Source organism: Poecilia reticulata, chromosome 9 (genome assembly GCF_904066995.2).
Source record: "Poecilia reticulata chromosome 9, P_reticulata-male-v2, whole genome shotgun sequence".
NCBI classification, from domain to species: Eukaryota; Metazoa; Chordata; class Actinopteri; order Cyprinodontiformes; family Poeciliidae; genus Poecilia; species Poecilia reticulata.
Genome location: NC_088838.1, coordinates 25,425,021 through 25,450,473, shown reverse-complemented (window position 1 = coordinate 25,450,473; position 25,453 = coordinate 25,425,021). Strand labels below are relative to the sequence as shown.

The 25,453-nt window shown below is 40.1% G+C and overlaps 1 protein-coding gene across 3 annotated transcripts; it reads right to left on the bottom strand.

Annotated features, from left to right (window-relative positions):
* Positions 1 to 971: 971 nt before the first annotated feature.
* plat (plasminogen activator, tissue) lies at positions 972 to 22,363 on the bottom strand. 3 transcript variants are annotated; one of them, XM_008418139.3, is made up of 16 exons: positions 22,223 to 22,320; positions 17,450 to 17,635; positions 15,394 to 15,488; positions 14,019 to 14,142; positions 13,132 to 13,266; positions 12,360 to 12,470; positions 6,766 to 6,940; positions 5,960 to 6,051; positions 5,689 to 5,863; positions 5,514 to 5,599; positions 4,445 to 4,510; positions 4,162 to 4,366; positions 3,921 to 4,057; positions 3,529 to 3,669; positions 3,296 to 3,444; positions 972 to 2,113 (listed from the first exon to the last, which is right to left on the bottom strand). In XM_008418139.3, exons 3-16 carry the CDS (start codon positions 15,454 to 15,456, stop codon positions 1,946 to 1,948), a joined length of 1,827 nt encoding a protein of 608 aa, XP_008416361.1. In that variant the 5' UTR covers positions 15,457 to 15,488; positions 17,450 to 17,635; positions 22,223 to 22,320; the 3' UTR covers positions 972 to 1,945. The 3 variants fall into 3 exon arrangements, with proteins under 3 accessions (XP_008416361.1, XP_008416360.1, XP_008416362.1); XM_008418138.3 differs by lacking the exon at positions 17,450 to 17,635 and having other exon boundaries at positions 22,223 to 22,363; XM_008418140.3 differs by lacking the exon at positions 17,450 to 17,635 and having other exon boundaries at positions 14,100 to 14,142; positions 22,223 to 22,363.
* Positions 22,364 to 25,453: the final 3,090 nt, after the last annotated feature.

Here is a 25,453-nt window from a genome sequence, read left to right as displayed (position 1 = left end):
ATTTATGATTCATAGTAAACAAGATGACAAGATTTAAGTCTCAAAACCTGATGTGAAGAACATTTTTTTTTAAATTATATAAAAGACTTTTCTTCTGTTGTCCCCAACCAATCAAAAAGCAGAAATTTAATTAAATTCAGTGCTGAACAAGTAAAATATTCTTATTTTCAGCAGCCAGCAGGGGGCGACATTTATCCTTTGATTGCGCACGAAGAAAATCAGTCGAAAACTTGATCGGGGGTAACTAATATGTAAATTTCATTTCCTAACTCTGATGTTAGTGTGTTCCTCTTTCTAACATGAGCATGTGGCCCTCATAAACACCGCCACCAACTTTTACACGGAGATCATTACCACAGCTTAACATCTAAGTCTGATGTCAAAAACAGCAGAGTCCTGAAAAGTATGAGTTGTTTCTGCAGTCCCTCTTTATTTTTTCTTCTTCGTTTCTCATCCTAACAACAATCTGAGCTCTGTAAAAATGTCTTCTTGTTAGACAAAACGCAGAAACTAACCAAACGTAAACAACGCTCTGCGCCATCGTTGCAGTTTTTGTTCGCTTTGCGTCTTCGGACAACAGAAAGCACTCTACCTGCTGTGTGACTTAACCGACCTCCAGCCTAGAGCTATAATAAGATGTGCATTACCTCTATAGCACATCTCTATAGTTGTTGCTACTGTTTAGCAAATTTCTGGAATATTTCTGGCTGAATAACTAACCATTCATGAGATAATGTAGTTTTAAAGTGGCTGATTTCATTGTCTGCACATTTCATCAAGTCTAAGGATTTCCTTCCAAACTAGTCTTAAATTGTTTGGGGGTTTTTTTCCCTATATAAACATCCGGTTATGTTCAAGTTTCACTTGTCTCAAAATTAATTTAGCTTACAAGTTACATAAAATATAAAAATGCATTATAAAGTCAAACTTGTTTCAAATTCTTGTTTTGTAAAACCACTGAACCATTTTTTTTTCTCAAAATATTTTATTAAAACAGAAATGTTTTGACATACAATATTATAATGACAAGAACAATAAATTACTGATAACATGATACTCAAAGGATGTATATAAACATAAACATTTCTTCAAAAACTGTACATAAATATTAATTTAGCGCATGTGAAACTCACAATCGCAGAACAAAGAAAGTTTGAACAGTTCAGCTTTGCAAATCAGTATGCATTATATGGTACAAAATATTCATATAAAACTAATAATAATAAAATATGCTTGCTGGGATCAACCCAGCCGTCTTTTGTAATAAAAAAGAGACCGAGAACGATTTCCGCTCTGATGATGGGATCGAGGATCTCCTGCTTTTTGCCTCTGTGTTGTCATCTGCCGTTAAGAAGCTAAAATCAGAAAAAATCTGCACAAATAAGCAGAATCTGAACCAGCAGATAATTTATGGGGTTTGGTTTCAGGTCTGGGATCCCTCAAGGGCAAACAATATTTTAAGTTTTCCTATAAATGCCGTCATAAAATAAATCCTCTTTGAGAGAAGCCATGAGTAACTAATAAAAGTGCTTCAGATCTGTCAGCAGTTCCTAATTTATTCCAGTAAAGCTACAATAAAGTAAAGAGAAGCTTATAAACTTCCTTCTTATTGTTCTTAGATTCACCGAGTAGGCAGGGAAGAAACTTCGTCATCAGGAAACAACAGAAAACGTCAGGATTATTAAACAACGGCCCCCCCAAGAAAGAGGACAAAACACTTTTTAGACAATCCGATCGTAACAGAGAAGACTAGAAACATTGAGGATATAGAGCTACGCTAAACTCCACAAAACCCTCTGGTGTGTTTCCGTCCTGCTGACTTCAAACCTCCATCCGTTCTCAAAACAGAGCGCCGTGGATTCCTCCGTCTATCATCGAGATAAACCGCTCGTCCACTGAGTTTATGAGTCGTTTAACGAGACATTTGTTTACAGTTTCTCCAACTTTAGACCGGGTTTGCTTTAACTTTGCTGTTGATCCAGTCGACGTAATGGGTGACGCGTGTGTAGACCCCGGGCTTATCCTTTTGTCCGCACCCGTCGCCCCAGCTGATCACGCCCATCAGAGTCATCCGGCCCTTAGTTCGGCACACCAGAGGGCCGCCAGAGTCTCCCTGTGGGGGAAAAAGTGGAAAAATCCAAATGAATAAATTTAACTTCTTTGATTTAATTACATAAATAAACACACGGTGGTTTATAGTTGTGAATCAGAAGGGTAATGACATTTTTAAACAACTTTTACAAACAAAAATCTAAACTATTTTATAGTCAGTCCACATTACTCAGATACACTTAAAACAATCCAAGCATATTCATGTGTTATAATGGGCTAGTCAAAGTAAATTCAATTAAGAATTTCTGACGAGACTTAAAAATGGCTTTCCAACTTTTTAGTTTTTACATTTCTAGAGATGGGGAAAAAATTTTGTCTAGTTGTTCAAAAAGTCCATTAGATTACACTTTTTAGATTTTGGATCTAGAACTTCAACGTCATTGTTACATAAGAAACCAATCAGAAGCCAGAATAATTCAAATTCATTGGTTTAAACCACGTCAAACTCAAGGCCCGCGGGCCACTTCTGGCCCGCCATAAAGTTTTATGTGGCCCACAGGGACAGAAAAATAGAACCTTGAAAATAACCGCTGTATGCTTTCAATAATACTTTATTTTTCTTCTCTACATTGATTAGCAGCTCAGATTAGAGACCAGATTGGGGCCACAGAAAAAAAATCAGAATTGTTATTTTTATTTTTTTGCAGTTTTGACTTTTTTGTTCAGAATTTTGACTTATTTTTTCCAGAATTTACCAGAATTATTCTGACTTTAATCTTCTAATATCAAAAGTCAAAATTCTGAGAAAAAAGTCAGAATTGTTACCATTTTTCTCAGAATTTTGGCTTTTGATCTCAGAAGATTAAAGCCAGAAATCTTCTTTTTTTTTCAGTGGCATATTCTCCTGTAGTTTTCATATGCCGACTTAGATCAATGTGAAATGATGTTCAGTATTAATTAACTTTCAGGAGAAGTACACATTTAGTGCAGAGATGACTATTTATTCAAATTTCAGAGGTTTATTAATGGATTTTATCAACACGTTTCACAACAACCGGCCCTTTGAGGACATTCACAATCTTGATGTGGCCCAAAATGAAAATGAGTTTGACTCAGCTGGCTTTAACCCAAAAATCTATCGTGTCCTTTCCAGTGGCCAAGCGGTCTGAAATGTGATGCACTGAACTGTAAAAAACTTCAGGGGTCATAATTTGTTTGAGAGACTGAACTGAGCCGTTCTGACCTTGCAGGCATCGTCGAGCCCTCGGGTGTCGCCTGCACACAGCATGTTGGAGGTGATGGTCCGTCCAGACAAGATCTCTGGAACGCAGCGCTCTTTGGGCCACAGCCGCACGTGTCCACGTTTGACACGCTCTGAGTACTCATCAGAAACTGAAAGATTCAAATACAAGCACCTGGAATTACGCAACAATCCTATATGAATATTTACACAAAGCTAATAGTGCGTTTTCTTACATTCTGAGTTTTTTCCGTAGCCTGAGATCTCGCACTCAGTCCAGTCGGGCAGCACCAGACCGCGTTCAGGCAGACAAACTGGATGAACCTCTGGAGAGTCCACAGCACATAAGCCGATGTCCGTCTGAAGCTTCAAAATAGCTGCCAGAGGAAAGTGACCAGAGGAAAGTCAGGCTAACGTTCAGGGAAGATGTGGGATGTTTAAAAGTTTTACAAGCCTTCACAGCCCACTTAAAGCTTTCCATATCATCATCACTGAGGAAAAACACTTCAGTTTGAGTCTCCTATTCTGCTTTTATTGTTAACTTTACAGCTTGGTGAAACTCTGTACCCTTCAACTGTTGCTGTGAACAAATCTTGAAAAAGCTAGTGTATAGTTAAAGTCTACTCACCAATGTCGTTGTCAAATGTTTCATTGTTAAACTTCTCATGGATCCAGTACTTCTCAACTTTAAAAATCTGCTCACTGCTGGAGTTCTGCTTCCGAAAAGTTCTTCCCAAAATAACTTCCAGCTTGTCAGCTCTGTCACTGAAAAACAATGGTAACCTTCTGACATGCTGCAGAAAAAAATATTTTTTTTGTGTTGTTTTTTTTATCAGCATGTGTGCAAACAGGTGAACTGGAGGACATACTTGATTTCGAAGCAATGTGCTGCAGACAGAACCCAGCAGGAGTCGATGAGGATTCCTCCGCAGCGGTAGAAGTGTCTCCTGTGGCGGGCCTGGTATACGTTGATGACGGCCTGCCACGGCTGCTCCGTGATGTCGCTGTATCTGCCTCCGACCATGCGGAAAGCTGGGTGATTCAAGGTGTTGTCCAGGCGCTGGCCGCAGGTTGCTGCAGAGAGTCAGCATGAAGTTTAAATAAAAATAGCACTAAATCCACTGAGGATTCATTTAAGTTGTCTTAAAGTACCTCCATTGTTGTTATTGGTGGTGGGAGCACGTATGCCAGGAGTGGTGATGACGGATGGATGTGTCACTACAATACAGAAAAAAAAAAAAAAAACATACTTAGTAGAGGTGTAAAAAGCCTTAAAATTAATTTCTCTTCTATTGCAGGAAAATAACATTCAGAAGAATCCATGCTTTGCTCCAAGTCCAACACTTTGATAATATAAATATTACTGAAACATTTTTAAAGGTGGCATATTATGCTTCCTTCAACAGATTAGGAAAACACGTTCATTGCATTTTTGCACAAAACCATTCCTAGATAATGAGATTTTAGTTTGCTCAGTTCCATTTACATTCGCACGTAAAAATGGCTGCAAACACATGGGCATATAATTGTACATCTAATTATATGCCCTGGGTACAATTATATGTGTACATCCAATAATACACATATAACTGTACATCTTTGAAAAGCAGAAGTGGAGCCTCCTGCACAACCAAGAAGGATGTAGTAAGTGGTTTCTAGGTGAAAAGTCTACAGCAAAGCACTTGTCTTTTTGAGCAGCTATTTTACAGCGCATACAATGGTAAAACCAGCTGACCAAATGTGTTGGAGCTTTGCTGGGATTGGTAGGTGATTGGGGCATTACCTGCTGATTTATGACATCTGTTTGCTATTTTCTCCACTGTTTTTCCCATGAGAACTTCAATACAAGTATATATGGTTAAAAACTGCTGCGTACAGTTTTAGTGATACAAATTACACTTTTTTAAAGTAATTTATATTCAAATGGGAATGTTTTTCAAGAACGATATTCATGTTTGTGGTGCTATGAATGCTGTGTCATGCAGTCACAGCCATACAGCTACCTACAAAATAAGTCAGAAATAGTTTTTTAAAATCATAATCTTTACTGTTATTATAATAGTACCACAAAATATTGCAATAAAATTCTAAGACCACATCGCCCACCCCTAGTTTCTCTACACAATGTTTCTTCCCTCGTTACTAAACATTTTCACCAGGAGACTAGCGGTGCTGTTGTCAATTAAATCTTAAATGAAAGAGAGTCATGAAATTTACTCACAGCACTTAGGAATGTCACAAAGCTCCCAGTTCAGCTGCATGTTTTTGTAGGTGTGACACCAAGGAGCCGCATCATTATCTGGGTTCCTGTTAAAAAAACAAGGAAAAAAAAACAGAGTTACAATCATCTCTCCACACATCACAGGGTAAAAACAAAACTAAGGCGTGATTTTTACCTGCAGAAATTGTGGTTGCTGAGCCCCAGGTCCAAGGCGTTCGATCTCCAGGCATTGTTCACCTTACGTCTGATAGCAGGAGAGTCCCACGGCAGACACTTGGAGCCGCTCTTCGTGACAGAAGCCGTGCCTCTATAAGTCTGACCCAAGCCAACCACGCACTCTCTGTTCTTATCTGCTCAAACACACACAAGAAATGTGTTACTGGCAAGTTTCCTACATTTTGTTTTTATCATTTTGGTGTGTTTTTTTGTTGTTGTTGTTGCTTTACCTGCAGGACATTTGGGCACAGAGCAGAACTCCCAGGCTACCTGTGTGCCTTTATAGACGTAACACCATGGTGAGCTGTCGTGGTCAGGATTCCTGAGGTAAAAAATTGATAATTTTAAGGGTTTAAACAACTCATAGTTATAGAAAACATTATTTTTTATGGATTTTTATCAAATATCAATGTTTGATGGCTTTGCAGCAGAATTGTTGCCAGTTGTTTGTGAGCTACTTCACATTTAATAACTTCTGCTCAACCCAAATGTGTTATGCTCTTGTGAAAAAGTCCTGGTTTCCTATTTTGTTGCATGTTTTTCATGCTTAAGTATTTCTGAAGGTCAGACCAAGTTAAATATTAGTCAAAGAAAGCAGAAGCAGAAGTTATATTATATATATATATATATATATATATATATGCATACATATAAATCTGAAAATGTCTGAACAAAAAAAAACAGTAACTACAAGTCCCTCTCCCAAATAAAGAGTTTAAAACCAACGTTTACAAAGAATTAGTCCAATCCTTAACCTAAGTCAAACAAATTACAAGTTACCAAACTCTGCTGCTTAATAGTTCAACTCGAAATTCAAATAGTGACTATGAGTTGCTTTTTTATGCAAAAAGTGTAATTACTTTTATTTATTTACTTTTTGAGAAATAATTTCCTTTCTGATATCAATTCAATCAAATTATTAAAATCAAACACAGGGAAAATGGCTCGTTTTCTGCTGATTTATACAATTGGATTTATGGAACTGCAAGAAACTTTGCACTTGTCATTTTCAGCAACTGTTCTGGTTGTGGTTTACCTGCAGAAGTTGTGATTGCCCAACCCAAGGCTGTTGGCGTCTAATTTTTGAGCTGTGAACCTTCTTCCTCTGAGAGAAGTTGAATTCCAGTTGATGCACGCAGCTCCGGTCTGACTGATGCTCCAGGTCCCGCGGTATCCTTCGCCCTGACCCACTGCACATTTCTCATTGGTGTCTGACGGACAAAGAAATACAGTCACTAAAATTCATTTGACAGAGTTTAGATTAGCAGTGACCCCGCAATTGAGTTCCTACTCTACTCCGCTCGCAGTCAATGCTCCGTCTGATAGCAAAAAACGTCAACATGCTAAATTTCGAACGGCGCACTGCGCATGTGCTGCGGCCATATTAGTTTTAGCTCAGTCTGGGTTTTTCCCGATTACTTTGATTCCATCCATCCATCCATCCATCCATCCATTTTCTTCCGCTTATCCGGGGTCGGGTCGCGGGGGCAGCAGCTTCAGAAAGGAGGCCCAGACTTCCCTCTCCCCAGCCACTTCTTCCAGCTCCTCCGGGGGAATCCCAAGGCGTTCCCAGGCCAGCCGAGAGACGTAATCCCTCCAGCGTGTCCTGGGTCTTCCCCGAGGCCTCCTCCCGGTGGGACGTGCCCGGAACACCTCACCAGGGAGGCGTCCAGGAGGCATCCTTACCAGATGCCCGAGCCACCTCAACTGGCTCCTGTCGACGTGGAGGAGCAGCGGCTCTACTCTGAGTCCCTCCCGGATGACCGAGCTTCTCACCCTATCTCTAAGGGAGAGCCCAGCCACCCTGCGGAGGAAACCCATTTCGGCCGCTTGTACCCGTGATCTCGTTCTTTCGGTCATGACCCAAAGCTCATGACCATAGATGAGGGTGGGAACGTAGATCGACCGGTAAATCGAGAGCTTCGCTTTTTGGCTCAGCTCTCTCTTCACCACGACGGACCGGTACAGCGCCCGTTTCACAGTAGACGCTGCCCCAATCCGCCTGTCGATCTCCCGCTCCCTTCTTCCCTCATTCGTGAACAAGATCCCCAGATACTTAAACTCCTCCACTTGAGGCAGGACGACCCCCCTGACCCGGAGAAGGCACTCTACCCTTTTCCGGCTCAAGACCATGGCCTCGGATTTGGAGGCACTGAGCCTCATCCCGGCCGCTTCACACTCGGCTGCGAACCGCTCCAGTGAGAGCTGCAGATCACGTTCCGATGAAGCCAACAGGACCACATCATCCGCAAAAAGCAGAGATGCGATCCCAAGGCCACCAAAACGGATCCCATCAACACCTCGGCTGCGCCTAGAAATTCTGTCCATAAAAGTAATGAACAGAATCGGTGACAAAGGGCAGCCTTGGCGGAGTCCAACTCTCACCGGAAACGAGCCCGACTTACTGCCGGCAATGCGGACCAGACTCTGACACCGGTCATACAGGGACCTGACAGCCCGTATCAAAGGGCCCGGTACCCCATACTCCCGGAGTACCCCCCACAGGGCCCCCCGAGGGACACGGTCGAACGCCTTCTCCAAGTCCACAAAACACATGTAGACTGGTTGGGCGAACTCCCATGCACCCTCCAGGACCCCGCTGAGGGTGTAGAGCTGGTCCAGTGTTCCACGACCAGGACGAAAACCACACTGCTCTTCCTGAATCCGAGGTTCGACTATCCGACGGACCCTCCTCTCCAGGACCCCTGAATAGACCTTACCAGGGAGGCTTAAGAGTGTGATCCCCCTGTAATTGGAGCACACCCTCCGGTCCCCCTTTTTAAACAGGGGGACCACCACCCCAGTCTGCCAGTCCAGGGGAACTGCCCCCGATGTCCATGCGATATTGCAGAGTCGCGTTAGCCAACACAACCCCGCAACATCCAGAGCCTTAAGGAACTCCGGGCGGATCTCATCCACCCCCGGGGCCCTGCCACCGAGGAGCTTTTTGACCACCTCGGCGACCTCGTCCCCAGAGATTGGAGAGCCCAGCCCAGAGTCCCCATGCTCAGCTTCCTCAACAGAAGGCATGTTGGTGGGATTGAGGAGGTCTTCGAAGTATTCCGCCCACCGGCCCACAACGTCCCGAGTTGAGGTCAGCAGCGCACCATCCCCACTATAAACAGTGTTGGTGCTGCACTGCTTCCCCCTCCCGAGACGCCGGATGGTGGACCAGAATCGCCTCGAAGCCGTACGGAAGTCTGTCTCCATGGCCTCTCCAAACTCCTCCCACGCCCGAGTTTTTGCCTCAGCGACAACCCGAGCCGCATGCCGTTTCGCCCGCCGGTACCCATCAGCTGCTTCTGGAGTCCCACAGGCCAAAAAGGCCCGGTAGGACTCCTTCTTCAGCTTGACAGCATCCCTCACCGAAGGTGTCCACCAACGGGTTCGAGGGTTGCCGCCGCGACAGGCACCAACAACCTTGCGGCCGCAGCTCCGATAGGCCGCCTCGGCAATGGAGGTACGGAACATGGTCCACTCAGACTCAATGTCCCCCACCTCCCCCGGAACGTGTTCGAAGTTCTGCCGGAGATGAGAGTTGAAGCTCCGTCTCACAGGGGACTCCGCCAGACGTTCCCAGCAGACCCTCACTATACGTTTGGGCCTGCCAGGTCTGACCGGCTTCCTCCCCCACCACCGGAGCCAACTCGTCACCAGGTAGTGGTCAGTGGACAGCTCCGCACCTCTCTTCACCCGAGTGTCCAAGACATACGGCCGCAAATCCGATGAGACGATGACAAAGTCAATCATCGAACTGCGGCCTAGGGCGTCCTGGTGCCAAGTGCACATATGGACGCCCTTATGCCTGAACATGGTGTTCGTGATGGACAATCCGTGACGAGCACAGAAGTCCAACAACAGAACACCGCTTGGGTTCAGATCGGGGGGGCCGTTCCTCCCAACCACGCCTCTCCAGGTCTCACTGTCATTGCCCACGTGAGCGTTGAAGTCTCCCAGTAGAACAAGGGAGTCCCCAGGAGGGGCACTCTCCAGTACCCCCTCTAAGGACTCCAAGAAGGGTGGGTAATCTGAACTGCCGTTCGGCCCGTAAGCACAAACAACAGTCAGAACCCGTCCCCCCACCCGTAGGCGGAGGGAGGCTACCCTCTCGTTCACCGGGGTGAACCCCAACGTACAGGCGCCCAAATGGGGGGCAACAAGTATGCCCACTCCAGCCCGGCGCCTCTCACCGTGGGCAACTCCAGAGTGGAAGTACGTCCAGCCCCTCTCAAGGAGACTGGTTCCAGAACCAGAACCATGCGTCGAGGTGAGGCCGACTATTTCTAGCCGGAACCTCTCAGCCTCGCACACTAGCTCCGGCTCCTTCCCCACCAGAGAGGTGACGTTCCACGTCCCAAGAGCCAGCTTCTGCAGCCGAGGATCAGACCGCCAGGGTCCCCTCCCTTGGCTGCCGCCCATAGCACAATGCACCCGACCCCTTTGGCCCCTCGGACAGGTGGTGAGCCCATCGGAAGGGGGACCCACGTCTCCTCTTCGGGCTGAGCCCGGCCGGGCTCCATGGGTAAAAGCCCGGCCACCAGGCGCTCGCCATCGTGCCCCACCTCCAGTACTTTGATTCCTTTAGGTACAATTCAAACGCGCCAACCAATCAGCGAACAGAAAGAGAAGTTGTGAACAATGACGACAATTTTCTGCCTGTAGTTTTAGCAATGACAGCAGAGGAAGTAAACGAAACCACTGAATTAACATTAACAACCATCTCGTTCAGCTTGGCCCTTCTCTCTTAAGCAGTGGAGGATGATTGTTTACAATGCGGGCAATTTCCGGTAAGCTCCATTGCGTCGAACTGGCGTGTTACATACGTCACGGCTAAACGTTAGCGATATGGTAAATTTAAAAACTTCAACACCATAAAGCTCTTTAAAGCTCTAAACACAGCTGAAACATGTCTCTGACTTGTATTTTTTACATTGCTATACAGTTCTGTGAACAGCAATTTTGTCCACATGTCCACAATAATTTCTCAATAACAGAGAGCCCAACCAGTTGGTGTAAAGCAAATAGCGTTGGAAAAGGGGGCTGGATTTTTCCAGGCTAAATTTGCAGAATCTATTTGGAATATTTTATTGTGGTTCTGTAGATCCTTAAAACAAATTATGAAGTAAAGTTTAGTTCTTGTATATCGTATAAATCCATATCATGCTTTACAATAGCATTAATATCATAGTTTCCATATTAGTGGTTTTTAAAGCAGTGACCACACACAAAATATGGCCACATTAACTGGCTGCACTTTTGCTAAAAAGCTGTTGGCCGGCCTTTGGATAATTATCCAAGGGTGGGGTGTCCCTAAAACCACTGAAACAAAAACATTCAAGTCCCAGAATGTCTTTCCATGGTTTATGATCCATCTTTTTTCTTCTCTTCAAACCACAGCTCTATGACAGCAGCTGTGGAGTCACCCAGCCAGACTGTGACCTTATCAAGAGTCAAGAGTCAGAAACACGTCTTAATGAACGCTGCCTTCAAGATTCAGGGTATCTTTAATATCCCCAATGGGGCAATTTATACTACAGCCAGCAGAATAAGCATACACCAACAATAAATACAGTAAATAAGATTTAAGAAGAAAAAAAAAACATCACAACACTCAACTCAAGTATTTAAAAGGCTATTAAAAGCAGAAGAAAATGAGTTCTTAAATCTGTTGGCCTGCAGCTTTTTAAAGCAAATCTGCCTCCTGATGGTAAAAGAGAGAATTAAACAAGGGTTTGGTGCAGCTAAAATTGCCTGAGCTTTCTTGGGGGATCTGCTTCGTGGAGGGTAGAGATGTTGCTTAGGAAGGCATGGGTAATTTTGCACTGGCATTGAAGCATTGAATGTGGTTTTTGTTTTATACCAGCAAATAAAAGAACAAGTAAGAACAGATTCAATAAAATAGTTATAAAACATTCCCATAAAACTACTATCCATGTTAAAATGTCTAATTTATTTACAATAAAAGTGTCTATGTTGGTGAGCTTGTTTGTCAAAACAAAGCCTATTGTCAGTTGTGGTCCCAATATATTTGTATTCTTCCAAAAATTTAACTGCTTGATCATAGATGTACAAAGGGGAGACGACATTTTTATTTTTCCTAAAATCAATCATCTCTTTGGTTCTTCTTATATTTATGTCTAAAGTAGGTCAACAGTTTATGTACGTGCTTTTGTATTTAAAAATATTGACACCCCGCATTATGGTGGTGGCAGTATGATGATGTGGGGAGGCTTGATGGATGGAGCAATCCTGGAATAAAACCTGTCAGAGACTGCAAAAGTCTTGAGACTGAGGCAGATGTTCACCTTCCAGCAGAAAAATTACCCTGAATATTTTCAGATCTACAATGGATTCTGGGTCGCAACGGCCTAGTCAAAGTCCAGACATAAAGCCAACTGATAAACCTGAATCATTTAAACAACTTAACATCGATACAACCTCAAGTACATTGAAGTTAGTTGTTGAGATGTAACAAAATGTGAAAAATCTCAATGTCTTTTACAGGTTTTACAGCTTTTCTCTTAATATTTGTGGTTTTGCACGGTCGTTTAGTCACTTTTTTACAATTAAATCTGTAATTTTAAAGGCTCAGAATTATGACCCAGATTAGAGTGAAACATGGATACTTACTGATCTCACACTGAGCTCCGCTGAAGCCGGGGGGACACTGACAGATGTAGTCGGACGAGTAGACGGCCTCCTTGCAGGTTCCCCCGTTGTAGCACTGGGACACGTAGCAGTCTGGAAAAAGAAAAGGCAGACAGAGGTGTTTAGTCAGCCCCACGTCATCTGGCTCTTCAGAGCAGCAGCAGCTTAGACAATTTTAATCTGAGTGATTTGTCATCGCTGGTCACAGAAAATTAAAAAACTGTGGGTTTCAGTAGTATGCAAATGTCTTCGTTTACATGGTTTGACATGGCTCCCTTCCCTGCCAAGGATTTGTAAAAAAAACAAGTTTTAAGTGTTAACCAATGCTGGTTTTGTTTTATATCAAGCCATGTTTGGAAGGGGTTGTATGAGAGATGGAAAATGTGGTTGCAATTTGTCTGAGGGAGGGTTAGGGTTGCTTCGAAGAATCTCTCAATGGGGGTGAAAATGCGTACGAGGGCTGGTCTGGCAGGAGGATTTTCAAATAATCTCAGACTAAACTGAGAGCAGCGGCTCTTCATGTGGATGCAGTGAAATAACAGGGAAGTGGAAACGTGAGCGAGTCGGGCCAACATAAAATAATCAGCTGAGGTCGTAACGGCAAGTTAGAGGTAAAGGCTGAGCTATAATGGAAGGCGGGCAGCTTGGTGAGAGCTGGCAAGCAGACGGGTGATTACGATGCGACAGAGAGAGAGAGAGCAGGGGTCGGGTAAGTCAGATGGTTCTCATTGTGTTTGTGTTAAATCCGACTCACTGATGACAGGCACAACATGACATTGCTCTCTTCCTCTTATCTCGCAATGGCAAAACTCCACGCGCTGTCCTTTCCAGCGCAGCCAAGTGTCGCCAAAGCTACGCACGGCTGACGTTTCACTGTCCACACACAGGACTGAGGACACACATAAAAACAGTGAGAAAGCAGGCAACTCAACAGGACATAAATAAAGCTAACTTTTATTAAAAAAATTTTTTTTTTTTTTACATATTTGTTAAAACTGTCAGCGTAGTATGAGACTGATAATCTGTGAAAAAATCAAGCTCTTCTACCTTCTCCCAGTCTTCCCAGTGCCAACCAATCAGAGCATGGAGGAGGGTCTTAGCGCTCGAATCAAGCTTGTGTACGTGCTGCACTTTCCCCCCCCCTTTCTCTCTAATACGTTACAGCTCCTTCCTGATGGTATCATGAACACTCAGCCACGGAAAAGCAGATAAACTGTTTTCCTTGAATGGTAAGTTGTTTCTCCACCATTAGCACATTTAACAGTGCTTACACGAGCATGTTTGACAGCGCCAAGACCCTCCTCCTGGCTCTGATTGGTTGTTTTAATGCACTGGAAGCAGTGCATTTCTTTAGACAGCAGCAGTAGCTCAGGGAGGAGGTGGAGGAGATCGATCTTTTCACAGATCATCTGTCTCCTCTTACACTGTCGCAACAAGGCGAAACTTTTAACAAATATGTAAAAAACATGTTTATTTTTATATAAGTTACATACTCCAGCTTTAGCATTAGTTTGATTCAAACATGAACAACTAAAAGGAGGATGACTGACAGATAAAGAATTTTAAGACCACAACAACAATGGTGGAGGTGACTGTTAGGATGATGCAGAGGAAGATAAAGAAAAACATGATGAGGCTCACAGGATGTTTCAAAGGAAGGTGAAGGTTTCTTCAACTGAACAATCAAAAGCGTCCGTCTAGCTGGCTGCCGGTTGGGCTCACCTCTGTAAAATCGGGTCCCTCGCTTGCTGCGGAGCAGCGACACCTGCAAACATCAAGGACACGCTAAACATGCTGGAGGTTTATTTAAGCACCGGAAAGAAATGCTGTGTATTTTGGGTAGACTCTGAACTTTATGAGCTAAATTGTTCCACCATTAAAAAAAATAAAAGAATCTATTAATATTTCAAAGTGAATGTTTTTTAAAGCTTCTACAGAAACTCCCCTCTGAAGTCAAAATGAGGGCAAAAAGTAGATCTTCTACAGTCTGTGGAGAATTTTTCTGCAACCTCAACTCCAAGAAAGTTTCTCAAAACTGCTATGATTGAACACAATGACTTGCAGCCCTCATAAACCCATATTTAAATCACAAAATAACACAGAAAACATATTATATGTTTAGGAAATTGCACCGTTTTTAAGGAAGTACTAACAAACATTGTTGGTTTGATGCAGAAATGCAGGGTGGTGCAGTTGGAGGCATGGTTGCATTGCAGAAAGAAGTTTTCCTTTAGCACGGACTGCATGTCCTCTATAAGAGATTTTCAGATTGATGTTACCCCTGAGGTGCATGTAGGCCCAAAAAGGACAAAACTAGATAAATATGTAATAAAATAAGTAAAAATACCACTAAATGTCTTATTAAATAATGTATAGGGATGTACTTTTTAATCATATTTACCAAAGAAATTCATTTAAAAGTATGTAACTATATATTTATTTCTAAATAGATTGATGGAAATAATTATATGTATTTCTAGGGCATTGCCATTCTCTGGTGTTGTTATTTTGAGGCCACAGGTTCAAAAGTTTGGGATCTCCTGACCTTTTTGAAGAATCCAGGTTCTTACCAAGTAAAAATGTTTGCCAAAAATGCAGCGAAAAAACTGTTGGTAGCAAATCCAGCCTTTTTGAGAAATGTGTCCGCCATAAAATATTTTCTTTTTCTTAAAATGGTACATCATGTTTTTCTTCTTACACATTTACAGATTTGATGTTCTCTATGTTTTGTTGTGGCTTTGTGAGATTTGCTTATTTTTTTTCCACACTTTGCAGTGTCCCAACTTGCAGTTTTTAGTTGCTTAAAAAACTTTTTTTTACATTTTATCTTATTAATTCAAAAGCTGAATAAAGTTTCAATATTATTTAATTGGGTTACAGGCCACATTAATAATATTGTTTAAAATATATATCTGCTGATTTTTTTTTTAGCACAGTAGAGTATATTTTACTCTTATAAGTTTCATCGTGCATTGTTTAGAAATAATAGGGTTTATAACCGCCCTGTAATACTTACGTTGTCCGCTAGGCAGCAGCAGAGAGCAGAAAGGAAGAAGATTCCTGGATATAAACTCATCATAACTTTTCCAGGTTTCAGTTTTGTTCACTTTTCTGGAAGACAAACAAGAATTTATCAGAAATTTGCTTTAGATTCACCAAACTTGGATTTTTTTATTAACATATGTGGATGCTGACATCCACATATGAACACTGTTAGGGACTCTGAGAAGACATGCTGCTCTTTAATCCCATGACAGTGCAAAATATTAATGAATATTATAAAATATAACGCATGATGCGCATATCTTGCACCATTTTCACAAACGCAACAATAACATCACTGCTGACGGGAAATGTAAGGATCTGCAGAAATGTTGTTACCAATGAGTTAACTGTCCCCCACACACATTGCTGTATCTTTATCCTTCGTCACCAATATGTCATCAACTGAGACAATCACAGGAAAATGTCAATATTGGTCACCTTCTCCCAGCTGAACTGTTCCTGCATTCAGTTCACTTCCTGCGTCAAACACTGAGCACACCAAAACGGGAGCGGAAGGGCTGTAAACATTTAGTACCAGAAGAAACTCCAAGGTCACTTCCAGTTTTATTCAAGTTCAGAGGAAGCTTTATGAGTCCGTGCAGGACTCGCATATTTCAAGTTTTCAGTCCACCTTGAATTCATTTCCCTCTTTTGTTTACATTCCCTATGAGGACCCCTCCTATGGTTTAATTACATCAGATAGAAAAGACTCATTTGTTTTCCAGAAGGAATAAACAGGAAATGAGTCAGTTGGTTAACAAACCAAAAAAGAAATTCACAAAAAAACGCCACATCAGACGACGCGTGGAAAACCCTGAAGTTATAAAAGGCTGAATGCAATAATGCTTTAACACATTAAAGCAAGGAAACAACTAAGAATAAAGGACAGGACTGGGATAGACCTTCTAACATTTCCATCTTCAGTTAAAAATAAAAAGAAGTGGTTTGAAAAGCATTCACACTGCTTGAACTACTTCACAGATTTCATAGTAACTGCTAATCCAACACGACGTATCTCAGCACAAATATTCTCCATCCAGCCTGACAAAGCTTGACCTAGTTTGCAGAAGAAGGGTGGACAAAACATTCAGTTTCTAGGTGTGCAAATCTGCTTAGAGACAAGCCTCAGAAGACATTCAGGTGTATTGGACTCTTTTTTTGTCCAGTTTCTGGTGCAAATATTTTAGCTTTGTCTTATCGCAAGTGGACTAATCTACAAGTAACTTTTTAACAAAATATCGGAGCTTGTTTTAAGACAATATTAATTGCTTAATGTTGGTTTTAAAAAGAAGTAATAGCAGGTTATTTCACTTATAACAAGACATTTTCTCGTGTTGTAAGTGAAATAATCTGCCATTAGTGGAACCAGTACTTATTAAATCAATACTAAGGAATTATTTATTAAAACAAGCTACTATATCTTGCTGAAAAGTTACCAGTAGTTTTGTATATTACTAAGACTTAGTAATATTTTGTGTTTTTGCACCTCAAAAACATGTTAAAATTACTTCAGAATGGTTCCTTGTGGTCTAAAAACCTTTATTCTGCAAAAACGGAAATGAAAACCGAGTCTGCTGCCCCACATTTGAGTGTGAGTAAACATGAGTCACTACAGTCAAAAATGAGAGGAGGATGCACTAAAACAGAAAACGAGAAAGCTGTGCAAGGCATAAATAAGAAGTGAGACTGATTTCTAAATAAAAACCTTCAATGTTGTTATGAAAATAAGAAAAGGGAACTTCCTCCACAGAGCATGTGCATGGCAGAGATCCAGTAATAACCACCTGAAACCGTGCCAGCCGTCCTCCTCTCTGCCTTGTGCAATCTCCAGTGAGTCACTCTCTGAGCTCATTTAATACATGTGTTGTAAAACGTATGTGAGGTAAAACAGCTACGTTGGCAGGCGCTCTCAAAAAACACGAACAAAGTGCTCAGGAACGTGGAGATAATCCTGAAACTACTGCTCATTTCACCCAGTGTTCAGTAAAGCAAACTCCACATGCACGACATTTAACGCAAAAACTCACCGCAAACTGCACAGCCCCGGGTAGAAACTATACGAGCCCCGACACGAGAGCCTCACTGGCAGCGTGACAAAGACACACCAGCTTCTTTTTTGTTTCCTTTTGTGCATCTGTCCTGACCCATTCAGCCGCCTCTGCAGCCGTGTCAGCTGAAAACATGTGTTTCCTGCTCAAACCGGCGTCAGGGCTCTGAGTTTAAAAAAAAAAACAAAACTGGATAACGAAGCATGCACGCACAAAAACACTCATCAGAACATCAGATATGAACACATGTGCCTCCCACCCTGTCACAGGCCTGACATGCAGGGGCCTGTTTAGGGAACATCAGCGCTGGAGCGGGTCCAAGTTTCTGCAGTTTTACTACATGTAAGAGGGAAGGAAGCTACGCAGACAACCAAGCCTGTCACAATTAGGAATAATTCAATTAATCACATGATCAATTAAAAGTAACTCGATAATAATTGTGCCTGATTCTCTTTTCTTTCTCTATTTCTACTAAAAACTGGATGATAAAAGTCTTCAGTCTGGTGTTTTGATCTCAACTAACCTTGACAATTTTTTTAAGAGATACTTCATAATTCACTTTATTTGTTGTTTTGTTTGTTTATTTGAATATTTAACATGTCTTCCAGTTCCAGTGTCAAATGTTCACTGGGATTTAAAGTTTATTGATCCTTGAAATCAATAAATAATCTCAAAATAACAATATTATTGTTAATCGCAATAACTCCTGCGACAATTTATATTTATATGTTTTTTAGATACAAAATATTATATCTCTAATTATACAATTAGTGATATAATATTTATAACCCAAGTGTGAAATTAGAATAAATTTAAATATGAAATAAATGAAATACACAAACTGAAATAAAAACAAGTATGTACATGGAAATGTGTGAATCTGCAAATCTATAAATGAGTTCAGAGTAAAACTAAAACACATTTTTAACAATGACTAAAAAAATATTCAAATATTCACAACATACAGATTTTTTTTCTAAATTTAGCATTTTTGTGTAATAGACCAAGATAAAATCATCCTAATTTGTAAAATGGAGCAAAAAGTAGGATATACAGTAGCGTGCCAATGGAAATTAGTTTTCAAGTCTTGCAACAGATTCTCGGTTGAGATTAGGTCCAAACTTTGACTAGGCCATTAATGCCTCTGCCTGTTTGTTCAGGGCTGCTGGGAGGCAAAGTTCCAACATATCTGAAGTTATTTAAACCGTCTCACAGGTTCAACTCCAGTGTTGTCCTGTTTTTACCTTAAGTCACATTCTGGTTCACTCTCAACAATCATCTGCTGAGAAGAGAATCCCCACAGCATCACACTGCCATCACCGTGTTTCACTGTGAGGACGGTGATTGTGTAAGTTTTTCCATTTAGCCTTTATAGGACATCTTTATTAGTACCAATTAATAATTACTATGTTCAACTTTGTTGAAATATTTTTTAAAACGTGCACATAACATGCTTATAAACATGCATAAGAAAACGTCTCTTTCCCAGGTTTTTATATACACAACGCTTCAAAATAACTATTTTTGTTTCAAATCTTAATTTAAAAATGTTAACTATAAACTGGAAGGATAATTCAACATTGCAATATGCAGGCTACGTGTGACCTTGGTTTTGTCCAGACTTTTATTGCTGTTTATGTTTTTTAAGAGAAATTTGCCAATAGTTTTAGTTTCCTTGCTCATGTTTTCACTCTGCATTGTTGACCGCAGTACAAGACCGTGCAACGTGCTGCTTCAAACTACACAACCCTCTGCAGCAAAGAGGCTTTTAGGACAAAATAGGTAATGCGATTAATTTGGATTATATAGTATTAACATATTAAGCTATTTAGATTAGTCACATGCGTTAACGACAGCCATAGCTAATATTAAACTCCACATAAATTCACTCTATTTACCAACAAATTATTCAGAATTTTATTTAGGGGCACTATATTAAAGGGTGATGACTACAAATAAACACCACACATTTTCATTGTTGCTTACATTAAAAAAAAACAATTGAACTTGTCTTTACCCTTCAAAAAATTTGCTACTTTGTGTTGGTTTTATAGCATAAGATCCATACTGATCCAAAATGTGCAAAATTTTCAGGATAAATTTGCAAGGCCCTATTACCAAGTAGATGCCTAAATATGTATTCTAGTCATACATAAAAAAAACAAGATAAACATCTGGAACAGAGTATGCAGCTTGGAGAGACTGTGGTTCCTCTTCTTAGTGGGTCAAATAAGAAAAGACAACATGAAAACATCTTTAGAGAAGCTGAGGTCAGACTGTGACTCATAATAGCTGGTTAAAGATGGAGAACTTAAGCACTGCAAACAAATACAACAGACGCTGGCGATAGGTGCCTGCGCTCTGCAGTTATGTCCAAAGCTGGAAGCAGATGCCACCAGGTGCGTGTGACATTTCTGTGTATTTATGGAACTGGTGTTTAGTGCTGACCACCATCTTAGCGATGAGAGCATCAGAGAAGATTTGTAATGATGACGATGTGCTGCAAAAGGCTGCATGTGAAAGATTCCTTTATGACCAAAATGCTAAACTGTGGATGGTTTGGTTGAGAGGAACAGTGTTCAAGATGCCTGCTAAAAACTCAAGCATCTGCACCAAGTTTTTATTTTTATTTATTGTTCCTCTTTCTCTTCCTCCTCATCACAGCACGATAAAGACGTCACACCAGGCTTTGCTTTTCTGAGTCATGTGATTAATGTGTTAACTTATTTTGACATTACTGAAGCCTCTTCCATTTTAAATGCTCCACTTTGCCTTCTGTCTATAAAATCTATAATCTCCTATAATTATTTATCTTGCATATTTTATTCAAACTTACTCGTTTTAAACAATGGCAACCTTACTTTTAATGTACATTTCAACTAATCGACTTTTTGACAAAAAAAATTGGCACATTTTGAAGATATTTCATTTACCACTTTTCATTAAAATATATATAGGCAAATAATTTAATTCCTTTTTAAATAAGAAAACAAACATTTTACCATCTGAACGGAATAACATAGCATTCCTTATACGCTTGACAATTTATAGGAAAGGATTAATTTCCTGTTAAAAATGCTTCTAACATCTGAAAAGATGAACAGAACAGATGTGAGCTGATCTGTCGACTATTTTTAGATTAATCAATTAATAATTGGGCAGCAAAAGGTGCTTATTGTGAATTTTTTTGCAGTGCAAATATCTTAGTAGACATGAAACAAGACAAAATTAACTTACAAGTAACTTTTCAGCGCGATGTATGAGCTTGTTTCAAGTTTTAAAAATCCTTAATATTAATTTTAAAAGTGCTAGTTCCTTTGGTAGATTATTTCACTTATGACAAAACATTTCTTCATGTTATAAGTGAAATAATCTGCCAATGGAACAAGTATTTGTTTAATCAATATTAAGGAATTATCTACTTAAAACTTAAAACAAGCTACTGTCTTGCTGAAAAGTTACTTGTAGATAAGATATTTGCACTAGAAACTAGACAGAAAATAGTAATATTTTGTGTTTTTGCAGAGTATATTTGTAACTACAGCTCAGTTCTTGTGTAACTTTTTCAAATCAGTTGGTTTTCAATTTAAAGAAAATCATGGTAAAACGTTATTTGACATCGTAGTATCCAAAAAATGTTTCAATCAATCTAGACGTAGAGGTTTAACTACATACATTTTAAGGAGAATGTGTTAAAACCTGTGATTTAGGGCACTTATAAAGCTCTATTATTACTTTGCCTGAGGCTTTTCAGGCTTCAACAAAGCAGCTGTGATCTGGCTGCAGAACAACCAGCTGCATTGTTACCTCCCCGCCTCCCTCTGTGCAACAACTCTGGGAACTCTTTATCAGGGAGAAAGACGAAGTGGAAAGCTCAGCGGAGGCAGACGTACAGGTGTTGATATTAGCAAAGAGCGCAAACAGAGGCCACATTGAGTAGTGAGGGAGTTTCAGGGAAAGAAAAGATGAAAGGATGTAAATGCCAGCGGTCAGCAGAAAGACAATGAGTAGTCGTGACTCAGCCCCACTCTGAGGGCTGGAGACACACAGAGGCATTTGTGAGATGAAGAGGCAGAGTTGGAGTCTTTGGCTGAAAATAGAGGTCAAACATGAAGTCAGAAATGTTTTATTTCTTCAGCCCAGCATTGAAACCCCAGTGTGATTCAGCCTCATCTTCTGGTTAAACAGCTGTGGCTTATTCTGAGTCAGAAGCATCAGCATGAGGCGCAAACTCAGCTGAGGATCAGATAATGTACATAAACCAAAGAGTATGTGACCCATGAAGAATGTCTGCCGGAAAGGAGGCGAGTACCGAGGTTAACTCAGATCAAATTGCTCAGAAAAGTGTGAGATCATCAGATTTACCAGCTTTAATGCATCTGAAAATCGCCCAGTTTCTGCTCTTTGCACAACTTATGAACCATTTAAAAATGGCCAATATCAGAAAACTCTAAAACTGAATTTGAAGATATGAAGAAATTGGCAGAAATTAACACTATTTGCTCTGCATTTATCAGCTGAAAGACATTATTTACATCTCACGTATCTGGTAAACTGTTTTATTTAAAGTGGAACTGCGAGACAATCTAAAGACTCGTTTCAAAATAAAGCAGCAAAGCGTAACGCAGGTGATGAAAACAGAAATATAACTTAACACGTCCTGTTATTAAACGTTTCAGATCAACAGGCTTGCAGCGGGAGAAGTCATTCTGCATCGCGATGGTAAATCATAAGGAAAAGAAACAACCTTACCAGGTACCGGTTCTTGAAATTAGCGCTGCTTTCAGCAACACTGTTGTCGGAGTCCTTCTGCTTCCCGGGCACGGTCCGGACTTTTTATCGGACCACTGCGGTCCCGCCGGTGCCTGAGGGGCGGGCCGATGTGACCTCAGCAGAGGAGCGGCTTACCGGGCCGATGATGAAGGTGATGATGATGCATCCTGTTGGGTGGGACTCACGTTGATTTTGTTAGGGGGAATTAAAGAATGTATTGACATAGTTCCTCTGTTATTGCTGTTTGAATTCTTTGAAAGTAAATTAACAATTATACGTGTAAATTTAATTACTTCAGACCTTCTTTTTTTTATTATTTAATTTATTGAAAGCACTTTTCCGGCTTTCACACCTTCACTTTCAAATCAGTTCAAAAACATTTTACAGATCCCAGTGGGAAATTAAATGTTTTAACTTATATTGTTCAGGGTTTTTCACAGAGTTGTTGAAAATAAAGATGGCTGTGAGCAGAAAGGTCCTCCTGCAGCAGTTAGTATTACAGCAACTCTGAAAACACCTCTGACTGAAGACACTCTATTGTAGTCTCATTCATAGGCTGTGATTTATGGCAATGTGTCACGTATGGAAGTTTTAAATTTCCTATGTGTAACTTCCTTACAAGCAGGAAGTTACACACAACTTCCTGTGTGCTTGAAAAAACACAGGAAGTTGTAGAAGTCATGTGTTTCAAGCAAATAACTTCCTATTTGTCAGACAACTACTTTTATGATTAAATCTCAGTTTTCTTTCTTGTGTTTATACCTGCAAACAAAAAAAAACTTGAGCAGGAAGCAGGAAGCTAACAATGATAAAAACAACAAAAAAAAACATTTACAGTCACTGATCAATCTCAGTGTTAATTTTGGGCTTTTAAAGATGGATTTGACCAGTTCTTATTGTCAGGGTTATAATCATTAATTCTTAAAAATACAAATCTATTAGAATTTTAATTCATTATGAATTCTCATAATTGTTAACATACGTTGTTAGCACAGAGCTTTGGAAAGACGTTTCAGGATGTTGTCAAAAATCAGTTTTGACGTTCGTTTGGGATTTTTGTCAGAACAAAAAGTTTCAAACGTCTGACCCAAAGTGAACCACTCAGACAAAAGGGAACTGGTTTGGAGGAGCATCAAGAACCACCAAGGCTGAAGTTTTAAGGCTGATCAAAATGTTGTGTGTAGAAAACTTAAGGCCCATTTTTTAAGCCTGGAAAATAAAATGGATTCACAGCTTCCTTTGTGATGAATTCAGAGCCATGCAGGTCTGTCTGGGTGCATCTGAGTGTCGATTCATTTGGCACCAGAACTCATTTCTCTCAGCCACAGACCCCCGTTATTCAACCCAGCCCTTTACCAGTGGCTCCATCTTCACTCAGAACCACAGTGGGTTAATTTAACTGGAATAGTTTCAACTCAGGGCTTTTTTTTAACTGGTTATGAAAACCACATCATATCAACCCAGCACTTTAGCATGTGATATAAGATAGGCGTCAGTCCAATTTGTTTGTTTTATTGCTGCCATGCAGTTCCTGTTTAGGGAAGTAGCTTGGCGGTAGAAAGACAGTCAAATAAACATCTTTTATACACTGCAAAAACTATTGCTGTCTGGTTTATAGTGGTACTATCTAACTGCACTTGAAATAAGACAAAACTAACTTTTCAGAAATCTGATGAAATTGTTACTTTCAGTCAATAATTTCTTAAAATTGATTAAAAAAATTTCCAGTTCCACTGGGACATTATTTCAGTTATAACATCAGAAAAAAGTTTTAAGTAAAATAAGCTGCCAGTGTATTTTTAGTATTTTTTCATTAATATTAAATACATATTTAAACCAGCTCCTGTATCTTGCTGAAAATCTACTTTTAAGTTAATTTTGTCTCATTTCAAGTGTACTAAAAAATTTGCACTATATTGGACTAAACATTCTTGAAAAGATTTTGAGTTTTTGCAGTGTAAAAAATCTGTCCAGTTTTTATCAAATTTCAGTATAAATCATTCACTGTTTATGAAAAGCGATGGAGTCAATCAGACGTCAGAGTTTGGTGATTATGAACAGATTTTCTTTCTTATTGCTGTTTCATCACACTTAAATGTCTTCAAATTAACTTTAATACCAGAAGAAGATAACGGGACAAAATACAAGAAGTTGTTTTCATGAATCAAGAAATCACCTAAATAGAAACTTTTTGACAACATGAAGTAGGCATAAAGGTCACATCCAAACAAGAAGAGTTTAAGACAAAAACTGAAGGAAATTTTGTTTTATTTGTTGCCGTTTCCATCACAACTCCTACTTTACTAAAAATTTAACTTGTATTGTAGCAGGTAGTTTTGTCTCTGAGGATTTCAAACCTTGATAAGTCCATCTTCACCTTTATGTAATGCCACATGAAAGCTGGTAATTTAAAACAAGTATAGCTTTAAAAATGACAATGTTATGACTTTAACATTTTATAAAATTGTTGTTCAAAGCCAAATGAAAAAAAACTTTCTCTACAATTTAAGACATGAGCACTGAAACACTTGCACATCATTTATTGAAGTTAAACAAAGAGCTATTAGCTACTTAAACACCATCTGAGACATTTCCTGGACTACTTAGTGATCCAAATTAAGACAATTAAGGTTTCTTATTACAAGTTTATGTTGAAGCTTTTATGTGGCTCTTCTTGTTGCACTTGTTCTTCCCTGGGAAAGATTTGGATGTGACATCTGACTCTTTAAAAAGGAAATGAATTGTGAATTTTCCGACATTTTCTACCTGATAACATGTTTTCATACTGATTCTATCAACAAAGTGTGTTTCAGATGTTTGCTGCACATTTCACGGTGAGTTTCTTTTACTCACCATAACAGGCGATGAAAGGAAAACGTCACTCGCTCGGAAAGTCTCAAGTACATCTCCAAATACAACATCCGCTAGATCAACAGTGACCCAGCAGATGTATAAGACGTAAACATAACGTAACAAACACGCACTTTAGATAAAAGTGAGATAACGAACCTGAAAATCACTAAAACATTGTGCATCACAAACATTGGCAGACTTTGCAACACACATTTGTTTTATTTCTAGAAGCCTCTAATCTAATGTGATGATCATCCACAAACTGTTTAAGTGTTTTATAAGTCAACATGGAAATGCTAAAATTACACTGGAAATGTTTGTCCAAGAACGCAGAAGAAGAAGAAACATTTGGCTTCA